The sequence below is a fragment of the Mastigoproctus giganteus genome, chromosome 5 (assembly GCF_048544385.1).
Source record: "Mastigoproctus giganteus isolate SK-2022 chromosome 5, ASM4854438v1, whole genome shotgun sequence".
NCBI classification, from domain to species: Eukaryota; Metazoa; Arthropoda; class Arachnida; order Uropygi; family Thelyphonidae; genus Mastigoproctus; species Mastigoproctus giganteus.
The window spans coordinates 225,880,852-225,900,116 of record NC_143579.1 but is presented as its reverse complement, the minus strand read 5'-3'; the positions used below and the strand labels follow the sequence as shown (position 1 = coordinate 225,900,116).

The 19,265-nt window shown below is 34.7% G+C and overlaps 1 protein-coding gene across 3 annotated transcripts in view; it reads right to left on the bottom strand.

The window, feature by feature from the left end:
• Window positions 1–19,265, bottom strand: part of LOC150086176 (uncharacterized) — a 103,867-nt gene that overhangs the window by 9,688 nt on the left and 74,914 nt on the right. For all 3 annotated transcript variants that reach the window (XM_090374436.1, XM_090374437.1, XM_090374438.1), the window contains one exon: window positions 18,614–18,700. In XM_090374436.1, coding sequence (XP_090230562.1) covers window positions 18,614–18,700 — 87 coding nt within the window. The remainder of the gene's footprint in view (window positions 1–18,613; window positions 18,701–19,265) is intronic.

Genomic DNA, 19,265 nt, shown 5'->3' with positions numbered 1-19,265 from the left:
CAATGTATTTCATATTTAACAACAATTTAAAAATTAAATAAAATTATTACAATACAAATTTAAGTAAGTATTATATAGAGTGCAGCAGGGCCTTGCAATGGTTATATCCCCAAGATGTTACAAAAGGCAAATCTGCAAATGGCCAGGTTAAGGGACAATGGGAAAATTGGGATTAGGTTCCTGGATCTTGTGATATTTTTGTATAAAATATATTCTGTGTTTTATATTGGGAAGAACAGTTTTTAATTTGCACGATGGGCAGTTTTTGATTTGCTAGTTTGGGATTAATTAAGCACAAATCACAAGTAATCAAAGCAGCTGTCCATGATCTACGAAACAGGATTTCAAAAACTTAACTATGAATAAGCATATCTGCAAATGTAAAAACTTGCAAGATTTCTTTATATAGTTATATATCTCCTTCCAACCATAACACAATCCTTTTTATTCCAAAACTGAAAGGAAGCAGTAAAATAGGAATGAGAAGGAAATTTAAGATATTGGATAATAGAGAGCATAAATTTAATTATAATATTCAGCAGTATAAACTACTTATGTGTATCCAATGGTTGGTTTTCAGGATGGAAAACACTGATTATTGGAGAGAGAAAGAGAGGAAAAATAACAATAGGGCCACCGTAGCAGAGTGGTCATGCACAAAGGTGCATAAGTACACATGCTTCATTATTTAAAAAATAAAAATAATTTTTTGAAGCTGTTGTCCTTAACAATATTAATTGGATAACAGTTCTGTGCAACCCATTTAGCAATGGAGTTGATTAACCTAATGTACTGAGCTTGATCCACGGATTTCCATTTTGTGCACTTAAGCTCTACTAACACTAGTTTGTCCAGATGTAAGAAGTTCCAACTGCCGCAAACATGTGTCTATTTCACAAATGATATTGAAGCATTGATTTGTAAAATAATAAGAAGTTTACCTCAATATAGTACATAGAACACTTCAAAAAACTTAAAGTTTTTCGATTTTTTCGTTTTAATTTCTGGAGAGTATCATACGGAAGTGTTCTATGTACTATATTGAGGTAAACTTATATTATTTTACAAATATTGTATCAAGGTAGAATGTATTGAGCATTACAGCTCTGGTTCATACTATCTGAAGCATTGATGTACTGTGATAATACTTAAAATGTTTAGCACAATATTCACAAACCAGTTTTGTTGACAATAAATGTATACTGACCATTTAGCAGACATTTTTTGTTTTTGTTCATGATGGTACAGATTAGAAAAAAATAAATAAAATAATAAAAAATGCAATAACAAGAATGTTCACTCTATACAATGTGTTTTGAGTTACAGTTGCTGAACCTATCAGCAAAAGCATGCACAATATTTCTCATGGAAATGATTAACCCAAGGCTGTGGATGTCAGGTTCTGACAACACACACAGTAGCCATTTTGATGCCTGAAGCAGAATGGCTTTGGCATTGTTACAAGTAATAGCAGTGAAAACAAAATTTTTATGGTTGAGTAAATTGAAAAGTTCAACTGAAAGATACAGCCCCCCGCAACTGAAGTATGGGTAGTTCCTGACCTTACAAGTTAATTCATTCCTAGTGCACGCTCATAAAGTGGGAATTTATTTCCCATAGATGTAACGTTAAAAACAGGGATTACGATTTCAACAATGAAATTTGACCATAGTAGTATTATACAAATAAAGGTCAACAAAACAATAGTTTATGCTTAAACTGATTTATTTATCCAAATAAATGAAAACATAGCCTTTAAAATCAAGCCAATTATAATAAGAAAGAAATTATTTGAGTTTTCTTCTTCAGAAATGCTTCAAGAGTCTTTTCTTCTTCTAAAACAGTCTTCTCTTTTCTTTATAAATTACACGATAGGATCATGTATACAGTACCATGAGTACTGTTGTTGTCAATTAGCATCTGTAATTTAATTGCTTTTGTACAAAATTGTCTGAATATGTGCATCCACTAATCATTCCTTTGCAATTCAAACTGAAACTCATGTACCTAACTATTCCTTCATTTGTATTTCCTGAAAATTATTACTTAGTCTAAGTCCGATGACATTAAGTTTTCTTTTGGCTTTCAAACCTTCAATCACCATGGAACTTAGTAAATACCTTCCAAACACTTAAGATGTTCCATATTAAATTTTTATAGCTCATATTTGAAAACTATATGCATTTCTGCATTCAGTTTTCAAACTGCTGTGTGCCTGAATGAAACATAACACTGTAACCTTTGCTCTATATGGAAGTTCCACAATTTTCTCCAAGAGCTATAATGGAAGTAGCCACTTTACAGCCAAGAGTCCTTGAACACCGTTTGCCTTTTAATACTGGTCCTAATGTAATTTTCACACTGGTTTCAAATGTTTTCAGTTTAAAACCTCAAAGGTTGCAGAGCTATATAATCCTAAAACCAATAAACATAAGGCTTGATTGCAATTTTTGAAGACTACATTCCAATCCAAGCTAAGTAAATCATTAGCCGTATATTTCAAGAAGTCCAGGCTTTTGCTGCATCAGAAAAAAATAAAAATTTCAAGCAAAGTGCTGTAGCTTGCCACCTAAAATTTCAATTAATAAACTTTATTAATTTAACCACAGAACAAAATAAAATAGAACTCTTTGCATCCAAAGCTCAGAAATATACTGAGCTTTGGATGCAGCAAAAAAAAACCACACACAAAATACACTAAATAGCATATGAAAGACAGCACACAATTAGCACCCTCTAACCCTCCCTCCCCAAAAAAAACAGAATGTCCATTGTCTCTCACTCACACCAAGTCCCAGCTAAATAAAAATGTGTAAATTCATATTTTGCAGGCTTATTTATTTTTGCACTTTAAAAAATCTTCTCATTTTGAGTATTAAGTATTATTTCCTCTATTAAGTATTATTTCCTACTTTTGAAAAAATATAAAATGAGATTTGTAATATGTAATGTATGATGATTACTATCCTACCTTAATATAAATTGTATTGACTACAAAGCTTTGACAAAAACTTTTTCCATTCAAAAATAATAATGATGGACAAGGCAAGCAGTCACTACTGTTGTGGGGGGTGGGAGATATTTTTTAACTTTGGTATTATAATTTTACATGACTTCTAATGCTCTGAAAATAAGTATGTTAATTAATGACTCATGAACTGCAAGCCTTAAAAGCTGTCCGTGCTACGTGCTACCTGAATGTAAAGCTTTTACTGAGACACTTCTATGAAATAATAATAAAGGACAAGACAAGCATTCAATACTGTTAGGGAGGGAAGGATTTGGTAGTAACAAAATTGAATTCTGTATTACTAGGAATTGGATTAATGTTTACGTAACAGGATAACTAGATGAAAATTCCTCCCACACAGCCCCAAAGTAGCTAAATATACATTCTAAATTATCATTTTGGATTGCAGGTCGAACTGCATTTGGAAGCTAGCGGAAGGACCAAAAGTACAAAAACTGCGCTGGAACATTAGAAAAAAATTACTGCTAACCACAAACCTTTTTAAGGATGGAGTAGATAATCTACAGGCCACAATCCTGCACAACTCATAAGTAAACTTCATAGTACTTAGTATAGCAATAACTATATAGCCTACTAATCACAAAAGTTTTAGGAACTTCCTTATGTGTTGTGGTATAATGGCTAATGTATTAAGATAGCATAGCTTAATTTTCAGCACACCTCTTGAATGATCTGCTTGGATGTAATGTGATTATAGAAGAAACATAGTTAATGTGAATAAGAACCTTATTTATACATAATCATAGCTATAAATGCAATTACAATTTGGAATTTATTAAGGATTTGAAATAATTAATTAAAATTATTAAAATATACATGAGAAGGGAATGTACATTTCATTTCACGGTTACCAATTAAAATCATTAAGATGGGAATAGTTCTGAATGGATTAATATCAATAAACAAGCTAATAATTGCACACAAGCAACTTTCAATTTATGTCCTCAGTTAGCATTGTGTAAAGAGAAAATGCAAACGGTTTAATATATATAAAAAAAAAAGGTCTTGAAACTGAAATTGTTTTGCTTTAAGTGAGAATGACGTAAGTTTTAAAATACTATTAATACTTAGGTTAGTGCATTTTATCAAAGTGTCGTCTGCGGTTAATAATTCTTTTAAAGCATGTAATGTAGCTTCCTATACTTTCCTTATACATTCGTGTATAAGGAAACAACATCAAAAGATGCAAGAATATCACTATCTGAAGTGATAACAGAGGTGATGTGTTCATGTGCTTGTTTGGTGTTATATGCACGAAACCTAGAAAACCTCATAAGAGGTGAGATAAATGTTACAAGAAATGTTGATAAATTTGCATATTCGGAATGTTTGAACGATACAATGGGACGCTAAGTATAATCTTGTTTATGCAATTTAACAATACCAAAAATGTGAGGGAGAGCATCATTGCATATGTATATCTGTTGAAGGGTGTGTAAACAAATTTGCTTATCGTTTCTAAGTCTCCCCAATGTCACATCTAATTTATTCTTATTAGCATTAGTAGAGGCATACGATGCAAGGGGCAGGCTTATGCAGCATCAGACAAAAAAAAAAAAAAACCTCCCATTTCACCCCCTCCATTCGTTCCAAATGCCTCTCCAGCTCAGCCTTAAATTTATTTAGGCTATCAGCTTCCACAACAAAAGATGGAAGCCAGATCCAACAATCAACTACCTGCTGGCTAAAGGCAAATTTCTGCATATCTATTCTAAAATTATATTTCCACAATTTGAAACTCTGCCCCTCAGGTTCTTAGTCTGAGCAAGAGGAAGAATCCCATCAGCATTTAGTTTGTTCAACCCATTTAAGGCCTTATACACCTCAATTACATCACCTCACAGGTGCCTACTCTCCAGGCGTTGCAATTTGCAGAAATTAAGTCTTTCTTCATAAGAGCACCCCTTTGCTCCCCTCACCAATCTTGTTGCCCTTCTTTGTACTCGTTCTAGCAATTCTACATCCTTCCTAAAATGAGGCTTCCAGACCTGTACACTGTACTCTAGGCGTGTCCTGACCACTGCCTTGTACAACGGGATAATCACATCCCTGTCAGCAAAATTCCTATGTATCACTGACAAGACTCCATTACCTGCCCTGGCAGCCTGTCTGCACTGTCAGGGAACTTCATATTTAACTGCACAATTACCCCCCCCCCCCCCCAAGTCTTTCACTTTCCACTTTGCTGAGTGTAGTACCACACAGTTGGTAAGTTTCTCTCCGGTTATTGCTACCCATATTCAGTACTCTGCATTTCTCAATGCTAAATTTCAGTTACCACTTCTCAGCCCATTTTCCCAACTTATCTAGATCCAGTTGGAGTAACATACTGTCTTTACTGTTGTTAACAACCCTGCCAACCTTTGTATCATCTGCAAACTTAGACATTAAACCTGATATACCTTCATCAATATCATTGATAAATATACAAAACAACAATGGGCCCAATACCGAACCCTGGGGAACTCTACTAATAACATTTGTCCACGAAGAGCAGTGTCCATTGATTACCACTCTCTGTCGTCTCCCACTCAACCATCCCTTTATCCATTGTAGCAACTTACCCTTAATGCCATACCTCTCCAATTTGTACAGCAGTCTTCCCTGTGCAACAGTATCAAAAGCTTTCCTGAAATCCAAATATACAACATCAAAATTATTTCTGACATTCAGTTGCTTTGTGACCACATCACAGAATCCAATTAAATTTGTCAGACAAGACCTCCCTTTAACAAACCCATGCTGTGTCTTAACTATTACTGCAGTCTTGTCTAGATGACCCTGCAATGCTTCTTTAACCAGTGATTCCATTATTTTCCCCGGAACACAAGTTAAACTAACAGGTCTGTAGTTACTTTGTCACCTTTTGAACCCTCTTTGTGAACTGGCGATACATTTGCACACCTCTGGTCCATGGGGACCTCCCCTGAGTCCAAGGAAGCTCCCATAATTATGGTTAAGGATTTGCTTACTTCCTTTGCTGCCTCCTTTAATATAACTGAATAGATTCCGTCCACCCCATTATGTTTAACTTCAACAATTTCTCCTCCACTTTGCTCTCAGTTATTACAAAATTACTTAGCTCCCTGTTAGCATTTGATAAACTTCTGGCACTACCCTCATTGAATAACTCCTCATTTGTGAATGTAGATGCAAAATACTCATTCAGTTTATCACCTACCTGGGCATGATCATCAATAGTCAACCCATCTATGTTTTAAGTGGTCCGATCTGATTCATCCTTTCCTTCTAGTTCACATAAGTAAACAACTCTTGGCTGTTTTTCTTTGCATCCTTTGCCAAAATTTCTCATAATCTGCCTTCGCTTGCCTAACCTCCTTTGTGACTTGATTACAGACTAGTTTATACTTGCCATAGGCTTCTGTGATACCTGATATGCATCCCATACAATTTTCTTCTCTGCCACGAGCCTCATTAATTCATCTGACATCCATTTAGGCCTAAACCTTGAACAGTATTTCTTAGCTGGAAAGAAAAGCCTAGTAGCCTCCAATATTAAGTCCCTGAAGGCTTCCATTTAGAATTCAATGTTGGTACATCATCAGTTGATCCCACTGTATAGAATTTAAAAACTGTCTGAGACCTCTGTAGTCACCTTATGCAAGCAAAAGCCCTTCCCTTTAACCTTTGTGGTAGTTACATCTTTAAGTAATTCCCACATCAGTACATTGTGATCACTGTCACCCAGTGGTTCCTTTATCTGCAAATTCTTAATGCCCGAATAATCACTGCTGATAATCAGATCAAGAGTATTACTCCCTCTGGTTGCCTCTCGAACATGTTGCTGTAGAAAACAGTCAACGAATAAATCCACAAAAGTCTTGCTGGTGTGCAAGTGACAAAACCATAAGTTCCAGTCAATATCTGGAAAGTTAAAATCCCCCATTATAAGACATTCTGATTTACTGGTCCACTATTTCTCTGCACAACTGCTCATTATACTCATCAGATTCATTAGGGCTGTAACACACACACCTACTCTCATTTTTTCCTTTCCCTGTGCTTATTTCACACCAAACAGACTCAATACTGCATTGTCCACGAAAATCAATTGGATGCACTTCCTTAGATTTTGTGTGTTTCTTAACTAACAGCATAACCCCTCCTCCCTTCCTGTCCTGTCTATCCTCCCTGTACACACTGCACTCCCCAAATTCTTATAATATTAAGAATTTGGGGAGTTAATATTAAACGTGTCATTTATTCTATATGTTGTTGCATCTGAAAGAATATGCATCATTTTATCTATATATGTGCTTTTATTGTTAATTACAATGGTGCCCCCTTTATCTGCTTTCTGTATTATGATGTTGGGATTCTTTATTAATATCCGTATATCAACTCGTTGTTGACTAATATTAGACTTATTAGTTAATTGAGAGTTGAAAATGGCATTAGTTTTATGAATAATCTGATTTCTGTCTGGATGGTTAAAGTTTTGTGGTTTGTATCTCAATTATTGCATCTTTAATAGGGTATTATTACAACTTAAAGCAAAATTAAAGTCATATTCTAAACTGGATAATTCTGTTGTTGAAAACAATTGTGTGGAGATGTTTACAACAGATGGTTTTTGTGTTCTGATTTCCTTCTTAGAAAGTGAATCCCATTTTTTAATGTCTCTGTGTAATACAATTAACTGTTGATTTAATTTGTGTGTTATTGTGGTTCATGAATGTCACCCACAGCTTGAGACCAAGCTGTGGGTGACATCTCTTTTTTGAGTTCAAATTTAAGGTGGTGTATTTTATGTAAAATTTTCAGCACACCTTTTGAATGACCCGCTTGGATCATTCAAGAGGTGAGTGCTGAAAATTGAGCTACACTATCTTAATACATTAGTCATTATACCACAGCACATAAGGAAGTTCCTAAAACTTGTGATTAGTCGATTTAGTAAATATCCTTTAACAATATATTTACACCTCTTTCGCACATCTACTGTTTCTTTCTTAACCCCTCAAAGCATTCAGGCATGCATGATAAAGAACTTTATTATTCTGGATTACTGGTTAAATATTTTTACAGTAAGCTTCATATTTTATTCCTTAAAAAATGTCTTGCACAAGACAGTTGCAAAGTTTGCTCATATATGTGCCGAGAACATGATTGAGAAATACCCACGTATCATTCACAGGACAGCTATGACAATAGTCAAAATAGAACTGGAGAAAAGATTCAGGGAGAAATATCACCTTTTACAAAAAATACACGACCCTAAATTTGAACTAAAAAAAAAAAAAAAAGAGATGTTATGCACAACTTGGTCTCAATTAGTGAACCACAATAACACATGAATTAAATCAACAGTTAATCGTATTACACAGAGGCATTCCAAGAAATGGGATTCACTTTCTAAGAAGGTAATCAGAACACAAAAAAAAACCAAAAAAAAAAAAACACCCATCTGTTGTAAACATCTCCACACAATCGTTTTTTTCAACCACAGAATTATCCAGTTTACAATATGGCTTTAATTTTGCTCTAAGTTGTAACAACTACCCTATCAAAGATGAAATAATTGAGATACAAACCAAACTTGATAACCATCCAGACAGAAATTGGATTATTCATAAAACAAATGCCATTTTCAACTCTCGATTAACTAATAAGTCTAATATTAGTCAACAACAACTAGTCGATATATGGACATTAACGAAGAATCCCAACATCGTAATACAGAAAGCAGATAAAGGAGACACCATTATAATTATTGATAAAAGTGCGCGCGCGCGCGCACGCACACGCACACACACACACACACTCCTCCGTAGCCAGGTGGGAAGGCGCAGCAGTGCGTAGCACACGCTTCTTGATTAGACCGGGGTTCGAGCCCGTCACCACCAAATACAGAGGATGCGGAAAGGTCACGGAATGACCACCGCATATCCTGGAGCAATATGGCCTTAGTTGCTAATGCTCCTAAAAACCAAATAACAAACACACACACACACACACACACACACACACACACACACACACACACACACACACACACACACACACACACACACACACACACACACACACACACACACACACACACACACACACACACAGAGAGAGAGAGATATAATGATGCATATTCTTTCAGATGCAACGACTTATAGAATAAATGACACGTTTAATATTAATAAACTTAAGAATAAATTAAATGTTTGACATTAAGGAGACTTAGAAACGATATGCAAATTTGTTTACGCACCCTTCAACGGATAGGCTTATGCAACAGTGTTTTCCCTCATGTTTTCAGTATTGTTAAATTGCATAAACAAGATTATCCTTTACATCCCATTGTATTGTTCAAACATTCTGCATATGCAAATTTATCAACATTTCTTGTAAAAATTATCTCACCTCTTATGAGGTTTTCCAGGTTGTGTACATAACACCAAACAAGTACATGAACACATCACCTCCCTTATCACTTCAGATAGTGATATTCTTTGATCCTCTGATGTTGTTTCCTTATACACGAATGTATAAGGAAAGTATAGGAAGCTACATTACAAGCTTTAAAAGAATTATTAACCGCAGACAACACTTTGATAAAATGCACTAACCTAAGTATTAATAGTATTTTAAAACTTGTGTCATTCTTACTTAAAGCAAAACAATTTCGGTTTTAAGACAAAGTTTACGAACAGATATATGGCCACCCTATGGGTCTGGGTATATCAGCCCCATTGTCCGAGATTTATTTAGCTTCAATTGAACAGAAAGTACTTCAACCTCTTCCCTCTAACATCAAATTATATATGATATATGCAGACGACATACTTTTAATAGGTAATAAGAATTCCGTTGATACACGACTCAATATATTTAAAATAATACACGAACGACTTGAACTTACCCTTGAAACAGAAATAGATAACACAATTTTTTAAACCTTACTATTTATAGAATCGTTATTTATAGAATACTAAGATTTATAGGAACAAAACACGTATGGGAAAATTTTGACATTTTTATTCCCATCATCCTCTATACATTAAAGAAGCAATTCTTTTTAACCAAATTCACAGTGCCATTAAATATAGCTATACACATGATGATTTATCTATAGAACTAAAATATCTTACGGAAAAATTCATAGATACAAAATATCCATTACAGTTAATAAAAGAGACCACTTCCAGAGTTGAAAACAGAATTAATAACCCACATTATCGCAAAAATCATCATGATAAAGAACAAGGAACCCAAATTGTCCTCCCTTATCACAGACAACACGCGAAACAACTCAGACAGATCTTTTCAAACACATAACCATTTTTTTTACCATACAATAAATTAGGCTCCAAATTTATTGTTCAATGTGTTGTTCAATATGAACAACACACAGGATTACAATAATATCATTTATCTACCATCATCAGCCATTTTCAGTCCACTACAGGATGAAGGCCTCTCCAGCAACTTTCCAGCTCCTGTTTTGTGCAATGGCCATCCATTTACTACTCACAAACTCGGGAATTTCATCTGTCCATCTCCGTTGCTGTCTTCCAGGTTTTCTTCTAGCTCCTCATGGGTACAATTCTGTTATTTTCTTACTCCATCTGTCATCATGTCTTCAAGCTGTGTCTCCTGCCCAAGACCATTTTAGTTCTTTAGTTTTGATAAGAATGTCCTTTACTTGAGTTTGCTTCCTAATCCGTGTTTCTCTTCTTATTTAACAGTCTGATTCCCAACATAATTCGTTCCATTCTTCGCTGTGTAGTTCTCAGCTTCTCTTCCATTCTTTTGGTGAGTGCCCAAGTTTCACTTCCATAAGTCATGGTGGGGAGTATACATTGGTTCATTATTTTACGTTTCAGACAAATTGGGATATTGCTCCTCAGTATGTGACTATTTTCTGGAAGCTATCCATCCAAAATTTATTCTTCTCTTGACTTCCAACCATTTATCATTATTACAGCTAATACCTTGTCCCAGATAAGTATATGACTCCACCTTTTCAATCATTATATCCCTTTCTATGCCATACTTGTTCATCATTACTTTTGTTTTAGCCATATTCATCTTTAGTCCAAAATACTTACTAACTCTTCATAACTGATTAAGATTTTCCTCTAATTCTTTTGGATTGTGGCGTTTGACCACAATGTCATCTGCAAATCATAAATGGTTTAGGTACTCTCCATTCACACTGACTCCTTTCTGCGACCAGTCTAATCTTCTGAAAGCTTCCTCAAGGGCAGCAGTAAACAGTTTCGGAGATATTGTATCTCCTTGTCGAATTCTTTTCTAGATTTTAAATTTGCTACCGTCTTTGTCCAGTCTAATAAAGGAGGTAGCATTCTCATATATTTTCTTCCAAATTATAATATATGGGGTATCTATGCTTTGTCTTTCCAGTGCCCGAAACATTGCCTTATGCTGTATGGAGTCAAATGCCTTTTCATAATCCACAAATGCCAGGCATAATGGTGTTTCATATTCATTTGCTTTCTCCATTAGCTGTGATATTACGTGAAGGTGATCCATAGTTGAGAATCCTGTCCTAAAGCCAGCTTGCTCTTTCAGTTGATTCTCATCAAGTATTCTTTCTAATCTGTTAGTAATGACCCATGTGAACAACTTGTAGATGTGGGATAACAAGCTAACTGGTCTATAATTTCCAATTTATCTCCTTTCTTATGTAGCAAAACTATATTGAATTATTCCACTCCTTAGGCGTCACATTTTCTAACGCATTTTGTGAAGAGCCTTGCCAGTTTTTGTGTTATGTCTCTTCCTTCCAATTTTAACAACTCTACAGTAACTTCATCTTCTCCCGGGGCTTTCTGATTCTTCATTTTCTTCAATGCATGTTCTACCTCATCAGGAAGAATATTGGGTATGTCGTATGTGTTGCTACTTTGCAATCCATCTTCCCCACTGCTAGCATCATTCCCCTGCTCCTTGTATAATTCTCTATAGTAGTCTTCTGCTATTTGAATTATGCGTTCTCTGCTGTTTATAAGTACACGATCACTATTCTTCAGTTTCAGTATCATTTGTCTTTCTGTATTACTGCTCATGGCTGCTGATTTAAATCCTTTGTTTTCCCCTCAATGCTTGTTCTACTTTTCTTGCATTAAATTTTCTTATGTCCTCTGAGTCTCTTTCTAATAGCTTCGCATAACTCGGTATACAGTAATACCCCGACTTACGCGAACTTGGAGTTACGCGGTTCTGAATTTTTTCGTTTGGCAACACTGCTGCCCACTATCTTCAAGGTTGTTTTTCATGTTATCGATATACGGTGCGACGGCGGAGAGTGAGAGCGAAAGATGAACAAAATTCAACTTTGCTGCACACATATACAAGAATTTGTATTCCAACTGTCATATTTATACGTGTGCATTCGAATTCGTGCTCAACGTTTGTCGGAAATTACATCGTTTTCACGAGAGAAATGGATCGCGTCGGTCGAGCCGTATACAGTCAGTCCTCGTATAACACGTGTTTACACTACACGAATTCGATCTTACACTATTTATAAATATGGTAACGATATCTTATAATATAACACGAACCAAATTGGCTTATGCACGATTCGCCTTTGTGTTTACAAGAAATGGCAGTCGAACCCAGAATCACCCCAACCGAACGCAACACGATAGGAATGAAGAGGAGATTCTGAAAATGTATTTGTTTTAGGGGAAACACATTTCACCATAATAACGTAAAAACCAACACAATTCCAGCTATCGGTATGCAATTAGATCGAGTTTACTACCAGTTTATAACAGATTCCACTAGCAGAAACGCAACCGGATTTTTATTGTTTTATGGTAGTAACCCCTAGAAATGTGAGGTGTTAATAGTGTATCTCTGCCTTTATGCTGTTGTTTATTCAGTTGCTACATGGGCGCAGCTTTTTTTTATGCGTATCAAGCGTGCCTCCTCGTTTTGTAATTGTGCTTTATTCCCTAAAAATGAGTAAAATACTTAAAAGGTGTGAAAAGGAAGCGTACTGGTGAAGACACTGCAAAAAAAAGAAAAGCAATTATCGATAAACAGAGGCGGACTGAGTCAAAAATTCTTACCCGGGAAAATTTATAGTGGCCTCATACTATGGTTTATGGCCAAAATCACACAGGCCCACCAGGGTTTCCCCGGTAAGGCTTATGGCCAGTCCGCCTCTGTCGATAGAGAAAAAATACGAAATTGTGAAACGCTTTGAGCGAAATGAAAGACCATGTGATATTGCACGTGCTACAGGCCTAAATGAGGCAATCTTGACAAAATGTCTCAGCTCAATTGAAAAGGGCTTAAAAATTTTAGAAAACAGACTACAACGAAGAACGCGTTATAGCTACAAAGCAAGGAATAAAAAAATTATTAGCTTGCTATGAAGAAATTCTGCGTGAAAAAACAGAAGTCTCTGTGTCGTCAGACGAATTTGTTAGATTTTATGAAGCCATCGAAATAACTTTTTTACGTAAGTCATTTATTTTTTTAATACATATTTTGTATTAATATGTATAAAGAACTGCAATTTTATTAATATTTTTCTTCTAAACTAGTGTTTTTGTTAGTCCTTGGTCCCAATTAAACAAAATTTATATGTATTTATATGCAAAGTTGTACCCCGACTTACGCGAATTCGACTTAAGCGATTTTCATCGGACCCATCTATCGCGTAACTTCGGGGTATTATTGTACTCAATTTTCTCCTTGTCAGTGTTTTTCTTGCTCTTCATTTGTTGTATTCGGTTCATCATGACAAGTGTTTCCTGACTAATTTTTTCTTCTTTGGATTTCTTTTTCCCTATAGGTTTCTTGGGCTTTATCACTTTAAGAAAGTTGTAATATTCCTTGTCGATATCTTGGTCCTGAGCAGTCTGCAGAAGCCCAAACCTGTTCTTAAGTTCCAGTACATACTGCTTTTTCTCCTCTTCCGTTATATCAAAGACCTTCGTATTATTTACTCGAGTCAGTTTTTTCCTTTCTTTTCTTACATCTACATCAAGTGTGCATCTTACCATTCTGTGATCACTTCCAACATTTACCTTGTTCAGGACAGTAACATCTTTCACGATATATCTTCTGTTAGTGAGGAAGAAGTAGATTTCATTAGTGGTTAATCCATTCGGGCTTTTCCATGTTCACTTTCTGTTCACCCTTTTCTTGAAAAAAAAGTGTTCATTACTGACATTCCTCAAGATTCTGCAAATTCCACAAGTCTTTCACCAATTCCAAAATTTCCTATAGTTCCCCTTTCTGTGCTGTTTTGTCTCTTTCCAACCTTAGCATTGAAGTCCCCCATAATGATAGTGTAGTGAGTTTTCTGTTCATCTAGAAGACTCTCAATTTCGGTGTACATTTCTTCAACCTCTTCATCATCATGGCTCGATGCTGGTGCATAAATAAGCTGGTGCATTATAAGCTTTAGCTTATACCTCTTAGAAATCCTGAGTAGTAGTCTTGACACCCTTGGTGATGCACTTTTGAATTCCAAAATGTTGTTTTTTATATCTTTGTGGACCAGAAAGCCAACTCCACTTTCACTCCTTTCACTGTTTCCATTGGTGTACAGCAGATTTCCACTTGATAAACTTATAAGTACAGTCTGTCCTCGTATAGCACGATAGTTGTGTTCCTAGAAACCCTCGTGCAATGCAAAATCGTGCAATATAAACAACAGGCCCTATGGGAAAAGTGGGGTTAGGTGCCGACCACCCAAGATTGAACACACATTTGGAACCAAAACATTACCAAACACAATAATCGGGTAATTTTAATCGTTATAAAATACTTACGTATTTTATAAAGATTAAAATACGTAATAAAAAATATTTTTTTATTTTTATTATAATATAATAAATAATAAAAAATATTTATTTTTTTATTATTTATTATATTATAATAAAGTATTTTTAGTATTTTTTAATACTAAAAAAGTACTTTTTACGAATAAAATACGTATTTTATTCGTAAAAAATTTATTATATTAAATAAAAGTCATAATAAAATACGTATTTTATAATACGTAAGTATAAATTATAATACGTAAGTCGTAATAAAATGCTTACGTATTGTATTATGACTATTACGTAATAAAATATTGCTAATGCTTTTGCTTCTATCGTAAGCAAACTTGTTTTTTGTTTGATTTTCTATCCAAACAGATAGAAAAGACAGCCGTTCCATCTCTTCCAATTCTTGTGTCTTAATGTAATGGATTTTAATTACACTTTGAGTTGTTCCCGCTATGAAAGTTGTTTTTATTTTCTCTGCATTCTTTGTAATTCTCGGCGTTGCCTCAATTAGGTCTGTAGCACGTGCAATATCACATGGTCTTTCATTTCGCTCAAAGTGTTTCACAATTTCATATTTTTTCTCTATCGACAGAGGCGGACTGGCCATAAGCCTTATCCGGGAAATCCCGGTGGGCCAGAGGCCGGTGTGATTTTGGCCATAAACCGTAGTATGAGGCCACTAAATTTTCTCGGGTAAGAATTTTTGATCCAGTCCACCTCTGTTTATCGATATTGCTTTTTTTTTTTCCTTTCTGAATCTGCAGTGTCTTCGCCAGGACAAGTCCTTTTCACACCTTTTAAGTATTTTACTCATTTTTAAAGCACAATTACAAAACGAGGAGGCACGCTTAATACACATAAACAAAGTTGCGCGCGCGTAGCAACTGAATAAACAACACCGTAAAGGCCGAGATACACTAATAACACCTCACATTTTACTAAAGCACATTTCTGGGAGTTACTACCATAAAACAATTTCCAGTTGCATTTCTGCTAGTGGAATCTGTTATAAACTGGTCGTAAACTCGATCTAATTGCAATTGCAAATTATCGATAGCTGGAATTGTGTGGGTTTTTACGTTTTATTTGTGTGGGTTTTTACGTTTTATTATGGTGAAATGGGTTTCCCCTTCACTGATATAAAACACATAAATACATTTTCAGAATCTTCTTCATTCCTATCGTGTTGCGTTCAGTTGGGGTGATTCCGAGTTCAACTGCCATTTCTTGTAAACACAAAGGCGAATCGTGCATAAGCGAATTCGGTTCATGTTATATAAGATAACGTTCCCCTATTTATAAATCGTGTATGATCGAATTCGTGTAATGTAAACACATGTTATACGAGGACCGACTGTAATTCATTTCTTCTTCTTGTTTCAGTCAAACTGATGATATTCCAATTAACATTTTCTAATTCCTTTTCCAACTCTATCATTTATCTAATTCAATGCCAATCTGACTGTAAGGCCTGTTATATTGGGAGCACTACAACAAAATTTAGTACTTCTAAAATCTCTAATACACACACATATTACCATTTTAATTTTTAAATATAACCTATCTAATACAGAGTTAACACAACATGTTCATTCCTACATCATAACCCACTAATAGATTCCTACATCATAACCCACTAATAGATTCCTACATCATAACCCACTAATAGATTCCTACATCATAACCCAGCTATCACAATAATTAAATTAGAGTCTAATTACAAAATTCTCCAAAACGAAGCACTAGTTATTGAATGGTTTCGGCGACATACGTCATTTAACGTACTAAACACAGAACTCTCAATCAACCTTTCCCCTACTTGGAATTTAACATGCATAAAGTTTCCATGTGCACCGAATTGCATTTCAGGAACCGAGTTTTCTTCTTATTAAACCGTTTGCGTTTTCTCTTCACACAATGCTAACTGAAGACGTAAATTGAAAGTTGCTCATGCACAACTATTAGCTTGTTTATTAATATTAATCCATTCAGAACTATTCCCATCTTAATGATTTTAATTGACGTGAAATGGAATGTATATTCCCTTCTTCTCGTGCATATTTTAATAGTTTTAATTAATTATTTCAAATCCTTAATAAATTCTAAATTGTAATCATGTTTATAGTTATGATTATGTATAAATAAGGCTCTAATTCACATTAACTATGTGTCTTCTGTAATCACATTACATCCAAGCGGATCATTCAAGAGGCGAGTGCTATCTCAATACATTAGCTATATAGCCTACTTAACATATATATATATGGAAACACATTTGAGCTATTTTTTCCAAATATAATGGTCTCAGTACTCACAACAGAACAAACTTATATACCTCAAGTTGCCAAGGTATTGTCCGAAATTCAAACAAATAACAGCTTTCAATAATGGCACCCTAAATTTTAGATACATAGCAGTTTATCTTTTTAGTTATTTACATAAAATGATATTAACAATTTAAGTTGGCTTGTGAATAATGGTGCTAGCTCTGAGAATACATTCAAGCCTTGATGGCTGCAAGTCTGAAGTTGTCCTCAGGACTAAAGTGTCCACATATAATAATAATTTAAAAATCTATACATATATGGTTAATCAGAACAAGATATAGCAAATTAGGCAGATGGGTAGCAGTAATTCCAGAGTAACATACCAACTGTGTGCCGCCAAACTCAAGTTAATAGAGAACAAAAGACCTGGGAGTAATCATGCCATCAGACGAAGTTCTTCAAGCAGTGCTAACAGGTTGCTAGAACAGCTCATGGAGTTTTGTCAATGATATACAGGAATTCTCATTTTAGGATGTGCATCTGTTGGAACAGGTATAGAGAAGAGTAATAAGATTAGCAAGGGGAATAAAAAAAAAAAGACACTCTTATCAAGAAAGGCTTCAATTCTGTAAATTGCAATTTGCAAACTAGGCACCTGTGAGAAAAGCTGAAAGAAGTTTTTGAGTTTTTAAATGGATTGGGTAAGCTATACGCTGATAGCTGCAGCGCCGAGGTGCAAAAATTTGCTTTCAGGCAGAGTAATCAACTGTTACAACAAACTACCATCTGGTAATGTGGAAGTGGGTACTTTCAATTTCAGTAAGAATTAGATAAATTACTAGAGGGGATATTCAGATCAGGTAGGATATTTTATTATCCCCCACCCCCGGTCAATGCTGTATAAGTCTGCTTCCTTGCATCATTTCCAACTGCTAATACTAATAACTAATATAAATGCCACTCACCATTTGGTCACCTATTGTTTTACAAGTTGGCTTCTTTACTGTGATTTAATTAAGAGAATATCGGTTCTAACCGATTACTGTTAACTAGTTAGCTGTGCAGTTCACAACAAATTGCTTTACAGTGCAATTCATTACTTCGTGGACTTGTTCACCCCTAGCAATGTTCAATGTGATCTTAAAAGATCAGGAGCGAGAGTGCAGCAGCACGCACACTTTGGACCGTGGTTCAAGCCTGTGACTGCTAAACACAATTAACATTTGTATTGATGATTTATTGTAAACCCCTCTGGCCAGGTAGTCGCACAAGAACATTTGGGAAAAATACATAGGGAAATAATGAGGATTAAATCAAGTTACTGAATGACAGTTTTTACAAGAAATTTAGTTTTAAGAGAATTTTATTAATATGACAAGATTTTGATATTGTGATAATATCTTTGAAACAAATCTAACCATTTTCTTTTCCTCATCACTTTTTAGTGTGCTTTTAATCTAGTAATAATAAAGATAATGAAACATCTTATGACAACAACTGAGCATATTAGAAAGGCGAAAATCACAAAAATGCAAAATTACTTTGGTTCTGTCTGTTCAGGAATGACTTCGTCTCCACTCCTTTCTCCTACTTCAGGATTTTCATCACTAAGCAATGTGAGCTGGACACTAAAAATGACAAAATATATCTTGTCAAGGATAATTCATATAGGAAACTATTTATGTAATGATTTAGAATTTATTTGAAAAATCAGTCTGCAAATACAAAGTGAAGGTGTCAAAAGTATACCTAATTAGGAAACTATTTATGTTATATACAGTTATAACATAAATACAGTTATAACATAAATAGTTAATACAGAAATGACAACATCAAAAAAAAAAATACTTCAGTGATTTAAACATCATCATTTAATTTTTAAATACTGATTTCTAAATTTTGCTCTTTTTGGTGAGTGAAGTAAACAAAAGTTAAAATAATTAGTTGATAAAAGATTACATAATGAACTATTTGATTTTGAATTATTATTTGTTTGTACTACAGATTTCTCATGGATATTTCAAATTACAGGATTAATGTAATACATTACAATAATTTTCACATACAGCTATTGCTGTATGTGAAAAAAACAATAATGGATACAAATGAAAGTTCACTAGTACACACTGTTATACACAGTATGTATAACAATGTGACAAGATATCAAGGCTATTATTGTAAATAGTGTCTCTA